This window comes from Hyperoodon ampullatus (assembly GCF_949752795.1).
Source record: "Hyperoodon ampullatus genome assembly, chromosome: 1".
Classification (NCBI taxonomy): domain Eukaryota; kingdom Metazoa; phylum Chordata; class Mammalia; order Artiodactyla; family Ziphiidae; genus Hyperoodon; species Hyperoodon ampullatus.
The window spans coordinates 41,706,448-41,719,488 of record NC_136914.1 but is presented as its reverse complement, the minus strand read 5'-3'; the positions used below and the strand labels follow the sequence as shown (position 1 = coordinate 41,719,488).

General features: G+C 42.3%; 1 protein-coding gene across 1 annotated transcript; it reads right to left on the bottom strand.

Annotated features, from left to right (window-relative positions):
• Positions 1–1,554: 1,554 nt before the first annotated feature.
• On the bottom strand, positions 1,555–9,382 carry CCNG2 (cyclin G2; the record flags this gene model as incomplete). The annotated part of the gene is made up of 8 exons (XM_079713435.1): positions 9,328–9,382; positions 9,090–9,227; positions 8,295–8,432; positions 6,363–6,613; positions 6,087–6,165; positions 5,885–5,983; positions 3,166–3,371; positions 1,555–1,678 (listed from the first exon to the last, which is right to left on the bottom strand). The coding sequence occupies exons 2-8, from the start codon at positions 9,225–9,227 to the stop codon at positions 1,555–1,557; spliced, it is 1,035 nt and encodes a 344-aa protein (XP_079569561.1). The 5' UTR covers positions 9,328–9,382.
• Between the last annotated feature and the right edge of the window lie 3,659 nt (positions 9,383–13,041).

Sequence of the window (13,041 nt, the reverse complement as noted above, 5' to 3'; positions counted from 1 at the left end):
AGAGGTCAACTCTCCAGTGACAGATTCACTTTCAGTATCTCCAAGGCTCAGGGCCAAACTGCAGTGAGGAAATACTACCTGGAGGGCTTCTGGTAACCAGAGACAGGGCTTACCCTGGAGGCGCTCCAGCCTCACTTCAAGCCTCCCCTCTGAAATACAGCAAGCACCTTTTCTTTTTCACCAAAAAGTTAAAAATTAAAATGTGACTGCAAACAAGGAGTACAATTCATTAATATTTTTATTTTGAGTTGTAATCTATTGTTACTTCAAAAAGATTCACTTCAAAAAACATCCAATGGATGCTGACTTACCAATAAAAAAGTAAGTCATCGTTATATGATTTATAATACAGAATACACAATAAATTATATTTACATGCAATGACTAGACTATCACACACACGGTAAAAAAATACAGGATTTTTATGTACATTTTTAAAGATTTACATTTTCATATACAGTTTATAAAGTTTAAAAAAATTCTCTGTACAAAATCTCATGTGTACAGAGTTTATAAATCCCTATTCTTATGGCTGTACCACCACACAGATACGCTTAAAACTATAATACTACAAACACTTAGGTTTTTTTTTTTTTTTACACTTCATATTCAGTCTTGGCACCCATGTACAATACCATTATTTTTGAAACGTGAATTACAAAGGAAATACAATGTAATCATGCAGACTTTTTTAATAGAAGAAAATGAGACAAAATGTGCTACTAGATCAACATTTATCAATTCCATAGTTACCTAGTTCTGTTCAACTTGCTGCACTGCTCTCATACAGGTACATGCAAAACTAGATTATGGATTGTTTTAAAAACATTAAAATAATACTATAGTCTGACAACAGTCATTAGGAATGCAACTATCCAACAACCCTAGTCTGTTGCTTATTTCTGTTTTGGCAGAAACCTCAAAGAAATGAAGATATTACATACTAAAATTCACAGAAATGTCAACATTATAATTCCTAAGTTTCTAGAGTCTGCATCAGATAGAACACTGATCATTTAAAAAATCAAAAAAAAAAACAAAAAAAAAGGTTTTTGACATTTAAGAGTATATTCTCTGCTCTGAGAATGGCGGGGGGGGGGAAGAGATCTAAGATAAACCATTAAAGGATTATCCGCTGTCCCTGCTAAGGAAGCACTTGCACACTCCCAATCTGTTTCAATAAAGACACCTGAAGGCTTAATAAAAAAGTTGAAGCTACACTATTCATCTTTAAAAATCTTCTTGAAAAGTAATAAATTGAAGGTATCAGCACCTTCCCTTCTCCCCCACATAGCTAAAGATCAAGGAGAAAAATAAAGTGCCAATGTCTGAAGTATTGTTAATTGTTTAAGAGGCACTAACCCATTTGATGGCTTAGGATTAAATATGAAAATAGGCCAGATCTGATCTGAATAATAAATAGAAGGTAGGTATTCCAGAGTCTATGCAATTCCTGCCTAGATGGGGGCTGCACCAGGAAACTACCTACTCCCCCATTTATTGCTTTGAAACCTGTACACACACTTTAATTTTGGACCCAGAACAATGAGATTTCTAAGACGGAAAGCACAGTGTCTGTGCCACTTTGAAGCTGAAGAAGAAAGTGCACTCCTGATCACTGTGAGGGGAGCTGCTGAGGCTCTCTTCTCCACAACTCATATCTTCACAAGAGTCCTCGCTAAAAGGAAAAAGACAGAGAGAAGAGGATCCCATCATTTAAAACACATTTAAATGTCGTACACGCAAAATTAAACTGCTGAACAAGTAGCTCTAGTCTCAGGATTTCTACATTCAAAATTTGAGCTCTACAGAGACAAAATTTAACTTAGGAGGACTTCCTAAAGTGAAGTGTATTATAATCTCCTTAGAAAATACAGATTTGCTTAAGAGGTTTAAACAAATTACCACTTGCCAAACTATTATTCTTGTACCAAGTAATAACTCTGTCAGCAACTAACTACAGAATTCTAAGTATTTTAAATCCAGTAAATGCAAACTAATGACAAAGATCTCCTATCACATGGTTTTGATGTCTTTCTTGCATCAATAATTGCATCACTGAACTTCTCAAATATCAAACTAAGAAACCAACGAGCTAGGAAAATGGAACTTATGGTCTCTTCTCCCTACAGCATAAAACAATGAAATTCAATAAAATTAAATAATTCACTTTACTAACAAAAATAAACTCTGAAGAAGACAACGGCATTTGACAGAACTAAAAATCTCTACAGAACTCTGCCACATCAGTGGTGGTAGTTCCCTTTACTTTCAAGTCATTTAACCCACAGCCGCTTTCCATAGGACCATTTTAGAAATCCATACTAATGTTAAAAAGCCCAGAATGCTGTTTTTTTAACTAAACTGTACTTCAAAAAGCAAAGATGGGAAACAACCAGTTTTTTTAAACATGAGCAGTGAAATAAATCAGAGAACAACAAATACTGTATGATCTCACTTATATGTAGAATCTGAAAACACAAAACAGAACTCACAGATGCAGAGAACAGATGGGTGGTTGCCGGAGTTGGGGGGAGGGGTTGGTAGGTGAAGGTGGTCAAAAGGTACAAACTTCCAGTTATAAGTCCGGGGAGGTAATGACATATAGGATGCTGGTTTTTGTTGTTGTTGTTGTTTTGTTTTTTTAATCTTTACTTTATTTATTTATTTTTGGCTGTGTTGGATCTTCGTTGCTGCACACAGGCTTTCTCTAGTTGCGGCGAGCGGGGGCTACTCTTCGTTTCAGTGTGCGGGCTTCTCATGGCGGTGGCTTCTCTTGTTGTGGAGCACGGGCTCTAGGAGCAAGGGCTTCAGTAGTTGTGGCTCGCAGGCTCTAGAGTGCAGGCTCAGTAGTTGTGGCGCACGGGCTTAGTTGCTCCGCGGCATGTGGGATCTTCCCGGACCAGGGCTCGAACCCGTGTCCCCTGCATTGGCAGGCGGATTCTTAACCACTGCGCCACCAGGGAAGTCCCGTTGTTGTTTTTTAATAAAGAAAAAAAGTGGGGAGAGGGGGTACACTTCCAAACTATTGCCTATTTTAATAAAACTACTTCTGGTTAATTTTCTTACCCAAAGAAATGATGCTATCAGAGGTAGGGGCTCTGATACACAAAAATCAGTAGCATTTAGTCTGGGGAAGTCTCATTAGTCAAGGAACCTGCTTACCTTTCACTTTCATCAAAACACCCCACCTCCGGTATTGTGGGCAACTCAGGAACACTATAGTAGCTATTGTGGAGGTTCTGGGCTGTGCGCCTTGAAACAATCCAAACCAACTTCTTAAGATCTGGTTTGCAACATTCAGGAGAAGAATATTCAGCTAGGCATTTAGAAACTAACTCCCTCCAGTAAACAAACTCGGAGTCATTAACCTGAAAAAAATATTTAAATGAAGAGGTTACGACAGCGGTTCCCAAACCTTGCTGCACCTTGGAATCACCCTGGGATCCTTAAAAAAATACTGATGCCTGGCTCCCACCCTCAGATACTCTTATTTAATTGATATGAGGTGTCATCTGGGCATCAAGGTTTTTTTGAAGCTCCCCAGGTGATTCTAATGTGCAGTCAAAATTTGGTAACCACTGCTTTAGGGGAGGAGCACCACAGGTATAAATCATTTACATAGGATTCAATACAGAGAATACTCTGCCTATCTTAAGAAAGCACACTAACCTAAAAACACTAGGTCTGTTAATAAATCAGTTATCAAGTATATACTTTGATAGTCGCAATGCAAAGGAATTTAACATAATTTACGTTTCTGTAACATAGCATTACTTGGATTGCTAAAATACGCATTTACATTAAGACACCAGATATATGCAAATGGAGAAGTTGGCAGTGTGAGAGAAGAGGAACTCCCCCATAAGGGCACAGTTCCTCCACCACTGGGAAGTGCCCCGATTTATTTCATGGAATCAATTTTCACCGAAGATGTCTCCAAATGACATTATTATAAAAGGTTTAGATTCAAACTAGTAAACTCGTGATTAAAACAAAAGCTGGAAGTTATGTATTAAAACAAAATGCTTCACGTTGCGTGTACTTGACCACAAAACAGATGATGATTTTATATCATCTTGGCCTCCATTTCCACCTAATCCAGTCACATCTTAATCCCCTGGTAGCCTGGCTTCTACCACTCTCTTATTCTCCTGACATCACCTCCTACATCCCCTACATGGGGAAACCGCCAACACTGAAAACCCAGAGTTTTAATCAACCCCTAAGCAAAGGACTCCCCAAAATTTCTTACAGTTTCAACTATTATTTCCTCATGGGAAATTGCTAATCTCAATCTCCAACTATAATTTATCTGGAGTTTTTAGTCCAGACTGCCAATTATCTGCTAGATATCTACCTATCTGTAAGGTATACAAGTACCTAAAATCATACTTCTTTGATCACAGTTAACTTCTCTCCAATTTCCCTCAATGGTACCAATATTCTCTCCACCATTAGGTCCAAATCTTGGTCATTCGTGACTCCCTGCCTCATTTCCACGCTTGGCCTCTAAAAACCACTGAGTTGGGTGTACTTCTTCCTGCTTGTGCCTATCACCTAGATATTCTATCTACAAACCTACCCTAAAATGATTCCCAAACCCTTCTAGTCCACCAGCTTCCTAGCCGTAAGCCTTTGCTGCCCAAACTTCCACTGTCTAAGATTCTTTTGGTAGAACCAGGTTCCAAGTCATTGTGCCTCTCATGGTCTACCCTACTTCTCTGCTAACCAAATCCCAAAGTATTCCCATTGTTCAGACACAGACCCTACGGGACTGCGACACAGAACTGTAAATGACAGAACACCCTGCTTCGTGTTCAGTTCCATACTTCTCCAACTAGACTATCAGTTTAAGAAAAAGGACTGTGCTTATGTTTGGTTTACAACTCTTTATGATTGAAAAAACTTATCAGGCTGGACTGACAAAGGAGTTTAAAAGAAAAACATAGCCAGGGCTTCGCTGGTGGCGCAGTGGTTGAGAGTCCACCTACCGATGCAGGGGACGCGGGTTCGTGCCCCGGTCTGGGAAGATCCCACATGCCGTGGAGCGGCTGGGCCCGTGAGCCCTGGCCGCTGAGCCTGCGCGTCCGGAGCCTGTGCTCCGCAACGGGAGAGGCCACAACAGTGAGAGGCCCGTGTACCGCAAAAAAAAAAAAAAAAAAAGTAGCTGATGTTATCTTGGTAATGCTACTAAATGGATGATGACTCAGTCCTACAGATGTAATGGGATGCCATTCGTGCATTTACTAACTCTATTTCTTAAAATGCATTTTATTTTATTTATTTTTAAATAAATTTATTTATTTTTTTTATTTTTGGCTGTGTTGGGTCTTCGTTGCTACACACAGGCTTTCTTTAGCTGTGGCGAGCACGGGCTTCTCATTGCGGTGGCTTCTCTTGTTGCGGAGCACGGGCCCAGCAGTTGCGGCTCGTGGGCTCTAGAGCACAGCCTCAGCAGTATGGAGCATGGGCTTAGTTGCTCTGCAGCATGTGGGATCCTCCTGGACCAGGGCTCGAACCCGTGTCCCCTGCATTGGCAGGTGGATTCCTAACCACTGCGCCACCAGGGAAGCCCTCAATACGCATTTTAGAACAACGTGCATGGGGTAATGTGGACCGCTGTATTACCAACTGGCAAGAAGACTACAGAAGGGATGTCTAAACGCAGAAAGAAGCTAGCCTAAGTGACCGGGTTCCCTTCCAGCTTCATACTGTCTGGGTTGAAGCTGCATTTGTAGAACATGAACACTTAAGATACAAGAATAAATGAGTAAAAGTTAAGAGCCCCATAAAGTGTTACTTAATGATTAAGTCACCACGGAAAAGATAAAATAAAACACTAGGAAGAAAGCTTTAAAGAATAAGTTCTGAAGATATTTACCTTGGAATGTTTTTTAACAAGCAGGAGAATTTCCAATAATTCAATGGATTTCAAAGTTTCTACTTCTAAATTAAGAAGGCACAAAGCTAATACAGATGGCTACAAGAAAAAAAAAGAAAAATAATTTTTTTTAATTCGAAATAGAAACTGCGGGGGAAAAAACAGAAACTGTGAGATATATATAAGAAAGAAATTGACTTACTTTTGCTTTTGAAAAGATAAGTCGGCAGCAGCAAGCTTTCAGCTGAGCTTCCAGTTTATCAAGGCTCAGTATTTCTTTCCTATACAATGAAAAGAAAGAACAAAATATTTATTTATTAAACTTCTAAAGATTTAAACAATTCTAAGGACTTGTCATTAAAAGTCCAAGCCGAAAGTTTGGAGCAGGTAAAAACATAAATTTCACTAGCGTTCTAATTCTTTACTGTTACTTATAGCAATGCTGAAGTAGAAAATCTTAATTTTTAATCCCACTGACCTTTCTGAAGTATGACAAAGTACTATAGTATGGTATAAGTGCAAAAAGTTTAAGGCAGTAGTAGCTTCCAATTCATAGTGCAATTTTTCTGAAATGATTTTTTCCATCCGTTTTATGTCAGAAGCAGTACATTTACATTGGCTAATCCGGATTACATCAAGAGTAGACGGAATATTGCATTCTTCTTCACCTATTCTAGCAGCCAGCAAAAAACAACAGACTCCAATGCAAGACAAATGTTTAGGTTTCACCTGAAAAACAAAGAACAAAACATTTCTTCCAACAATTTTCACTTTAACTTAGCAAAGCAGACACTTAAAAGAATATTGTAATGAGCCCCTATTCTTAAGACAGAACACAATCAAGCTGCTTCCCCGTACTTACCCTTGCACACAGTCATACTTAATCATTTTTACATTTTAAGCTCTCTTAACCTCCCTTTAAAAAACAAAAAAGACATTTTCACCATTTAAATTACTTAATTTAAATGTGGGTAAAAATTTTTAATGCAAGTTCAAAAGCTAGGTTTCACAGTTATACATTGTATTTCAAACTTATGAAATTCATAATAGTACAACCTCCCCCAAAATAAATTAAGCCTTCCAACACCAAGAAAATATACTTCTTTGGATATAAAAATAATACATTCATCTTTGTTTCTTCTTATCTATTTAAGAATCATCCCATACTTCATTGCAAATTTCCCCAAGAGAGATATTGCATCAGATGTGCAGAGCAGAGCATATGTACAAGCTGCCATGGACAGATGGCTTCCCTTTTCAGTGCCCGGAAAACTGACCCAGCAGCTGACAGCAATCCTACTGGCAGAAGTATCACCACATTTAACAGTTACTGGTAATTGGTTTTTTTTTAATTTATTTTTTATTGAAGTATAGTTGAATTACAATGTTAATTACTGCTGTACAGCAAAGTGACTCAGTTATACCTATATATACACATTCTTTTTCATATTCTTTTCCATTATGGTTTACCACAGGATATTGAATATAGTTCCCTGTGCCATACAGTAGGACCTTGTTGCTTATCCATTCTCTATATACCAGTTTGCATCTGCCAATCCCAAACTCCCACTCCTACCCTCTCCCACTCCCCTCCCCCTGGCAACCACCAGTCTACTCTCTATGTCCCTGATTCTGTTTCTGTTTCACTGATAGGTTCATTTGTGTCATATTTTGGATTCCACATATAAGTGATATCATATGACTTGCTGGTAATTGTTAATAAGAGTGTGGCTCCCTGCTTGGAAAAGATTTCTCATAGTGAAGGCAATAGGTCACCTTTAACATACTGCTTTATTTCCATTTGCCATGTTTCAGGTGTTTAAAAACACCTAGGCTCAACAGAAACATAATGGAAGATGAAAATATGAAAACCTTATTTTGAGAGCTATGTATATAGAAACACCTAAAAAAACAGTTGTCTTCATTTTTTCACATCCTTAAAGAGAAGGTATGTAAGAGGTACAGGAAAACCTAACTTAAGATACAATAATATGCCTTCTTTTGTAGTCTCTTAGTCTGGACTAAAGATCACAATTCCAAATATTTTTTTTGTTTGTTTGTTTTTGTTTTTTGCGGTACGCGGGCTTCTCACTGCTGTGGCCTCTCCCGTTGCGGAGCACAGGCTCCGGACGCGCAGGCTCAGCGGCCATGGCTCACGGGCCCAGCCGCTCCGCGGCATGTGGGATCTTCCCAGACCGGGGCACGAACCCGCGTCCCCTGCATCGGCAGGCGGACTCGCAACCACTGCGCCACCAGGGAAGCCCCACAATTCCAAATATTAAAAATGTTTATGTATAGTGACATAATTACATTCATTTGCCAAATATTTACTGAATCCTTGTATTCTAGGCATCGTGCTAGGCACTGGATATTAAAAAATGAAGTTTTATTTATAAAAACAATGAAATACCTTCATAAGAGCCAAGAATCTGTCCAAAATATTGACAGCCAGCACAAAAGTTTCAGTGCAAGATCCAAAAAAGTTGGTTAAACTCCTTAAATCTTCTACTTTGGCATTTCTCAATCTTGGACACAAAGTGTTATCATTCTGCAACAAAAACCAAGAGCCAAAGTTTATGACTGTCTTAGAACTAGAATGGACAATACACACAGATTCAAATAAGGTAATTTTTTCCCCTGAATCTTCAAGAATATGGGGGACTATCAGTTAACCAAAGCACTACAGTTTTTCAGATACAAAATGTGTATACAACACTGCTTTTTAAAAATATACATCATAAAACACATTCAGCAATTCAATATAAAGCAAGCTGTTGCCACACTTCCAGAGGATAAGCGCAAATATAATTCAATTCCCTTGTAATGGACATCTAGAAGTTTCCTTGCTTGTTTTCTTTAAAAAAAAAAAAAATCACTTAAGAGCCTACATAGGCAGAGGATATTTCCACTAATGACCTGCTCAGTTCCCAGGGAGTCTCCCATCCTGAAGCTGCAGGCTGGGGGGTGCCACATTTGAAGCCACACTTCCCTAGATTTAGTATCACTCTCATTCTTGCTAAGAAACAAAAGCATGACCCTGTATTAAGATTTATCTTAGTACTCTAGGACGACCACTTGTGGTCTTAAGAAACTCTGCAGCCTTTAGTCTAGATTCAACTAAAAAAAAAAAAAAAAAAAAAAAAATTAAAGTTATCTCCCCAAGCCCTGTCAGCGACTAGAGCAAGTTATCTTTCCTGGGACTTACCTCCGGGGTAGCCTCGATCAAGCTCAGCCCTTTTTCTCGAGGTTGGAATCTCTGTTCTTGTTCTAGGTAGAGGTTCAACAATCCGAAGAGCTGGACCCCTTCACGACCGGCCAAGTACTCTGCCCCCAAATCCTTCATCTGTAGCAAAGACACCACACACAGTTAGAATGTATCCTGGAGCGGGGAGGGGGAGGGGGGGAGGGGGAGGGGGGAAGCACAAAAGAGCTGGGGCCAATACCTCCAGCGAGGGGCGCCCCAGCACACCCCAGAGAAAAGCGGGTGAGGGCACCAGTCACGTCCAGCCGAACCCCGGAGCAATCCTCCCCCACCGCCAGGGAGGTGTGGCAGGGGGAGGGGCCGTGGTCACGTCCGCCGGCTAGCGCTGGGTCAGACCGGCCAGCCCCCTTCTCCCAGCCGTTTCACAAACAGGAAACTGTCCTCTGGCGGCGGTGTCCGGACGGTCCGCCCCACCTGAAGTCGCGGGCGGAGGGGTTTCTGCCCAGTGGAACGCACCGGGGTTTCCGAGGGTAGCGGGTCCGGGAGGTAGGGGCTTTGCACAACGTGGGGGGAGGGAAAGTCTCGCGACTGAACAAAGAACCGGAGGGAGGAGACTCCCGAGCCCCGCCCCTCCCGCGGAGCCCATTTCCAGAAGCCCCTCTCGCTGGAGTCCAGCCCCCAAGCCTTCCCCATCCGCTTCGCCAGCGCCTCCTCTGAACAAAACCCGAGAGGCAGAGACCTAGGTCCCGGAGAGCGCTGGGGTGGCGCGGCCCACCCGATCGACAGCCCGCCCCGTGCCCAGACAATACCCTTCCATCCACCGATGCCCTGATTCCGCAACTCTGCGGAGACCCGGGGCTGTCAATCCAAGAAGAACCACCCCAGCGAGCCACCGTGACAAAATGAGGGAGTGGGGGGACACCAAAGAACTGTCTTCAGCCTCCTCGACCCTCCATCCATCCATCCCATCAGCATCTCTCCGCCTCTGGGCGCCCACTGCCTCAGGGCTGAGGGCAGGACCGGAATCGCTCCCCAAGCTGAGGGGTGGGCACTCTGACATCGCTCTTCGCAGTCCCGACCATGAACAAAGAAGCTCCGCGATCCCGGGTGGGCCCACTCACCGTGCTGGAGCCGCGCCTCCACCGGCCCGCGGCGTCACGGTCGGATGGGACTGGGCGCGGCGGGGACGTCCGGACCTGTCTCCGAGGTCAGGGACCCGCCGCCTCAGTGGTGCCCCCGACCGGCATCCGACCCTTCCCCCCTGCCACCGCCGCCTCGGCCTCACAGCCCCGGCTTCATCCCACTCCCCGCGCGCCCACCCTCCGGCTGGGGCGCTGTGCCTGACCCTCAAGCCCTGCCCCACTATGGGTTCCACCGCCGCTGACGCCGCCACCACCGCGGAGGCCCCAATAAAACCCCTTGTTTTTGTTTTGAGTTTCCGACGCCCCCAAGGGGGCGGGGCACGTGACTCCCCGCGGAGGGATCCGCCGCCTTCTCAACAGACTTTGAAAAAGAGTCCCTCCCTAAGTGTACGTCTCCAGCCAGATTTGTGGCCTCCTCAACTCGCCTTTTCTTTACTGAGCCACTCCTCCCTCCCAAGGAGGAGGATAAATTTGGTCACGGCTTTAATCCTCGATTGATCCTACGGAGGACGGAAAGGGAATGATGGGCGTGAGGGGCGGAAGGAGATAGATTCTGGTCGCATTGCACCTTTTAAAGGTCCCCGATTTGTTTTGTTTTCGCTGTTTTGAAAAGTCCGCCCAAAGTAGCGGACTCCCCGATTGGATATCGGTGGGGGGCGAGCAGGATGCTGAAGCTCTGATTTAGTCTCGAATCCGGATTGGCTAACTGATTATCCTTTGAGCCCTCTGATTGGTTTTCACTGTATCCTGCGCTTCTATCTGCCTCAGGGCCTTAGCAACTCTGGTGTCTGGATTGCGCATGCCTGGGTGGACCACTTCGGAGAAATTCACTAACCTGCCCTGGGGTCTGTACCTTCCCACCGCCATCACCAACACTGACCCACCCCGCCCCACCCCCCGCCCCCGGCCCGGTCCCAAGGGAATACCACGCATGGTTCTCACCTCCGAAGAGCTAAAATAGCTAGATAACCTTTGTGACAACTTCTTCCACCACGGGAGGGTTTTCTACGTTCCTTCTTTATTTTGTTCTGCAGGTCAATTTTGCGATAACCAGTCAAGTTATTGTAAAATTGTCGGGGTGCTTACTGAAATATTTACGAGTAAAATGCTATCATCTTTGTATTTGCTTTAAAGTTTACACCAAAAGGAAAAAAAAAATGGAGAGGAACTATGAAACAAGATTGGCAAAAAGAGTTGTTGAAACTGGGTGATGGATACGGGAGGGTTTGTTATACTATTCTTTCTACTTTTGTGTACCTTGAAATTTTTCCGTAATAAAAATAAATATTCAATAAAGGGACTTTTAAAAACAAAAAATTACCTGTGCACATTGACAATGGCAAGCAAACATCTAATAATTGCCTACCTCCTGAGGTTGTACTTGTATTGTTGTTTTAATGAAGACTCAGAGAGGCTTCTTGGTCCTTGGTCACCCATAAATTATCATTTATTGTCCATTACAGAGTTGTTATTAAGAGGCGACACCTCTCCTGAGGCGGGACAAAAAGCAAAGCAAAGAGTGCCTTAGGCCGGAGAAATTTTCACATGGAATATCTTTTGGGGGATGTAAGAGGCTCTCCCCCAACGTTTATAGTTATTTTCTTTACTTTCTCTTGCTTCAGTTCCTCGCTGGCCATCTGCTAAATATGCAAATCGGTAAATAGCACTTTCTCGAGTTTTACTCTAAATAATTAGCCCTAAGGAACTGATTTCTCTTTTCTGCCCTTCTGTATGTTTTCTGTGCATGTTTCGTTACTTGTAAAATTGTTTGGTTACTTGTAAAATATGCACATAACATAGCTTTCACAACAGCTTTTTCTTTTTTCCAGAGCAGCTAAGGAATTTTAGAAATAGATCCCTTTGCTTGTTAGCTGGGACTAGACATAGATGTCTGGAGCACAGAGCAACTTGTGGGAAGGCAGCTCAAAGAACTAATCCTCCTATTTCAGAGAGGTGTGGCCTTGTTCAGGGTTTTGGAAATTTAATAAAATTACATTAACAAATGGGGACTTTTTTCAAGTAAAAGGGCAAAGGTAGAAGAGGAACATAAGTTATAGAATAAGTGATGTGAAGAAGGAAATGTAAAATTATGTGGTAGAAGATTTTTTAAATAATAGAGAAGATATAAGACAAAAAGGAAGAAATGGAGAAATTGGCCTTTGCCTACATCATTAACTGTTATAAAGGTCTACAAAATGTATACTATTTCTTTTAAAATTGTTATTTGATGTATCTTCTAACAGGCAGCCTCTTGAATGATGAGCAGTTCTCTCTCAAGAAAGCTTTGTAAATGCTGTTGAATTTCCTCCTCTTTGCAGATCCTGTTCAGTATAGAAAAGACTTATCAAGTTCTCTGATATGGAGCCCCTTGTTCATTTTACTCCACGTATCTTTTTAAGATAAAAGAAAGCAATCATTAAAAAATAACTGGTCCTGGTGGCGCAGTGGTTGAGAGTCCGCCTGCCGATGCAGGGGACGTGGGTTCATGCCCCGGTCTGGGAGGATCCCACATGCCGCGGAGCAGCTGGGCCCGTGAGCCATGGACGCTGAGCCTGTGTGTCCGGAGCCTGTGCTCTGCAACAGGAGAGGCCACAACAGTGAGAGGCCCGCGTACAGCAAAAAAAACAAAAACAAAAACTGGTCCAGTAATTAAATCATCCTTTTTTAAAAAAAAAAAAACACCTCCTTTTAACAATGATTATCTTCTGGGGGAGAAAATGATGCAAGTCTTCTCTTTTGACTCTGCTGATTCTTTTTTGTTTTTGGATGTGTGTTAATTTTTTTAATTTCAAAAATTAAAAAAAATTTTTTTA